The 1,621-nt window shown below is 46.5% G+C and overlaps 1 protein-coding gene across 1 annotated transcript in view; it reads left to right on the plus strand.

Annotated features, from left to right (window-relative positions):
* The window catches only part of CAMKMT (calmodulin-lysine N-methyltransferase), a 393,792-nt gene extending 392,863 nt beyond the window's left edge, over positions 1-929 (plus strand). The window contains exon 11 of the mRNA XM_024753516.1: positions 584-929. Coding sequence (XP_024609284.1) covers positions 584-661 — 78 coding nt within the window. The 3' untranslated portion in view covers positions 662-929. The remainder of the gene's footprint in view (positions 1-583) is intronic.
* Positions 930-1,621: the final 692 nt, after the last annotated feature.

Consider the following 1,621-nt stretch of genomic DNA (forward strand, 5'->3'; position numbering starts at 1 on the left):
AACTCCACCTGAATAGTACCGAAGCTTTTGCTGCTCCTGTTGTTGGAATCTGTTTTCCTCCTCGGAGAAAACAGTGCTTGAATTACTTATCATTAATACTGAAACCCCTAGGAAGCAGCTGGAGAACCTCTGAAATGTCTTAGGCCCCACCAGTCTGTCCCTTGTGCCCAGGTCTCCAAATGATCTGAAACGCCTGCCGGCCTGATTCCTGGGGCACTGGCAGGGGGCAGAGAGATCCAGGAGCAGAAACTTCCACGCCCAATGGCTGGTCTGGTGAAGATGAGCAAGCCCCCAGCTCTCCCTGTGCCGAAGTACCTCGGAGTCCACAAAGTCATAAAAGCATCCTGGCTATTTATGAAAAAACACCCTACCCCTCACCAAAAAAAAAAAAATCCCAACTTGATACATAGTATTGTCCTGTCACTGCCACTGAGGACCACTTTGAGTTGCTTTTTTGTGCTTTATTTTTCCAGAACAATATACTTAGGTAAGAAGTCTTCCTTCTACTCAACTTTAAAACTGATTGGTGAAAATTCCTAATTGGAGTCTCCTTACCCTTTTTTCCTCTATTATTCTTTTTCAGTTGAAAAAGGAAAACCAGGATATATATGAAGAAAACCTTCATTACCCACTTCTGCTTATTTTAACCAAAGATGAATAGAAGATTAAGCTGCTCGAAAGACAAAGAAAACATCCAGTGCACAGGCAGTATTTTCACAAAAACAGAAATCTGTAACGGGTATAATATGCAGTAAGCCGTTGGCTCCCTGAGATTTTCAAGCCCCCAGGACATGGGCCCCAACTGCCTTTGCAACATTCCATGTGTGGGTTCCGGGGTCCACCTGTCCTCACCCACATTGACTCCCCAGCCGTCCTGCTCTTCCTGCACCAAACTTTTTTTTTCTTTTTTTTTTTGGCGGTACGCGGGCCTCTCCCGTTGCGGAGCACAGGCTCCGGACGCGCAGGCTCAGCGGCCACGGCTCACGGGCCCAGCCGCTCCGTGGCATGTGGGATCTTCCCGGACCGGGGCACGAACCCGTGTCCCCCTACGTTGGCAGGCGGACTCTCAACCACTGCGCCACCAGGGAAGCCCTGCACCAAACTTTTGTCTTTAACTATGTATAAGCGGCCTATGTGAGATTTGAATTGGGCTTGAGAGCCACCCAAATATTTTTCCCTCTCATTGAGACAGAATTTCTTTTGGTGATTCCCACCCCACCCGCCACCCCCCCCCCCCCTTTAGAAAATATCTTGGTCTTTGTTCTATTTTAGTGGTGGTCATTTTTCATCTGCCAACCCCGCAAACATGATGATTCTTTCCTGGTTAAAAAAAAGAAAGAAAGAAAAAAGCAAATCTTTCAGATCACCCTCAAATTAATTGTATTAAATCTGCCATCTCTGTTTTGCTGTCTCTCTCTCTCACCCATTCTCCTTTTTTCTTTTAAACAGGATGTTTTTTTTCCCTATAGATGTATAAGAAATGACTACATCAGCCCAAAGCCTCATAAACTGACCGTTTGTCCTCTGGACACAATAGCATGGCCAGCCCTCTGCTCCTCCTCTCCAATTATGTGTGATTAGTCTCAATGCGTTGTGTCAAGGAGGAGGAGTGTGCTGAGTG

The sequence above is a fragment of the Neophocaena asiaeorientalis genome, unplaced genomic scaffold (assembly GCF_003031525.2).
Source record: "Neophocaena asiaeorientalis asiaeorientalis breed wild unplaced genomic scaffold, Neophocaena_asiaeorientalis_V1.1 scaffold171, whole genome shotgun sequence".
Lineage (NCBI taxonomy): Eukaryota > Metazoa > Chordata > Mammalia > Artiodactyla > Phocoenidae > Neophocaena > Neophocaena asiaeorientalis.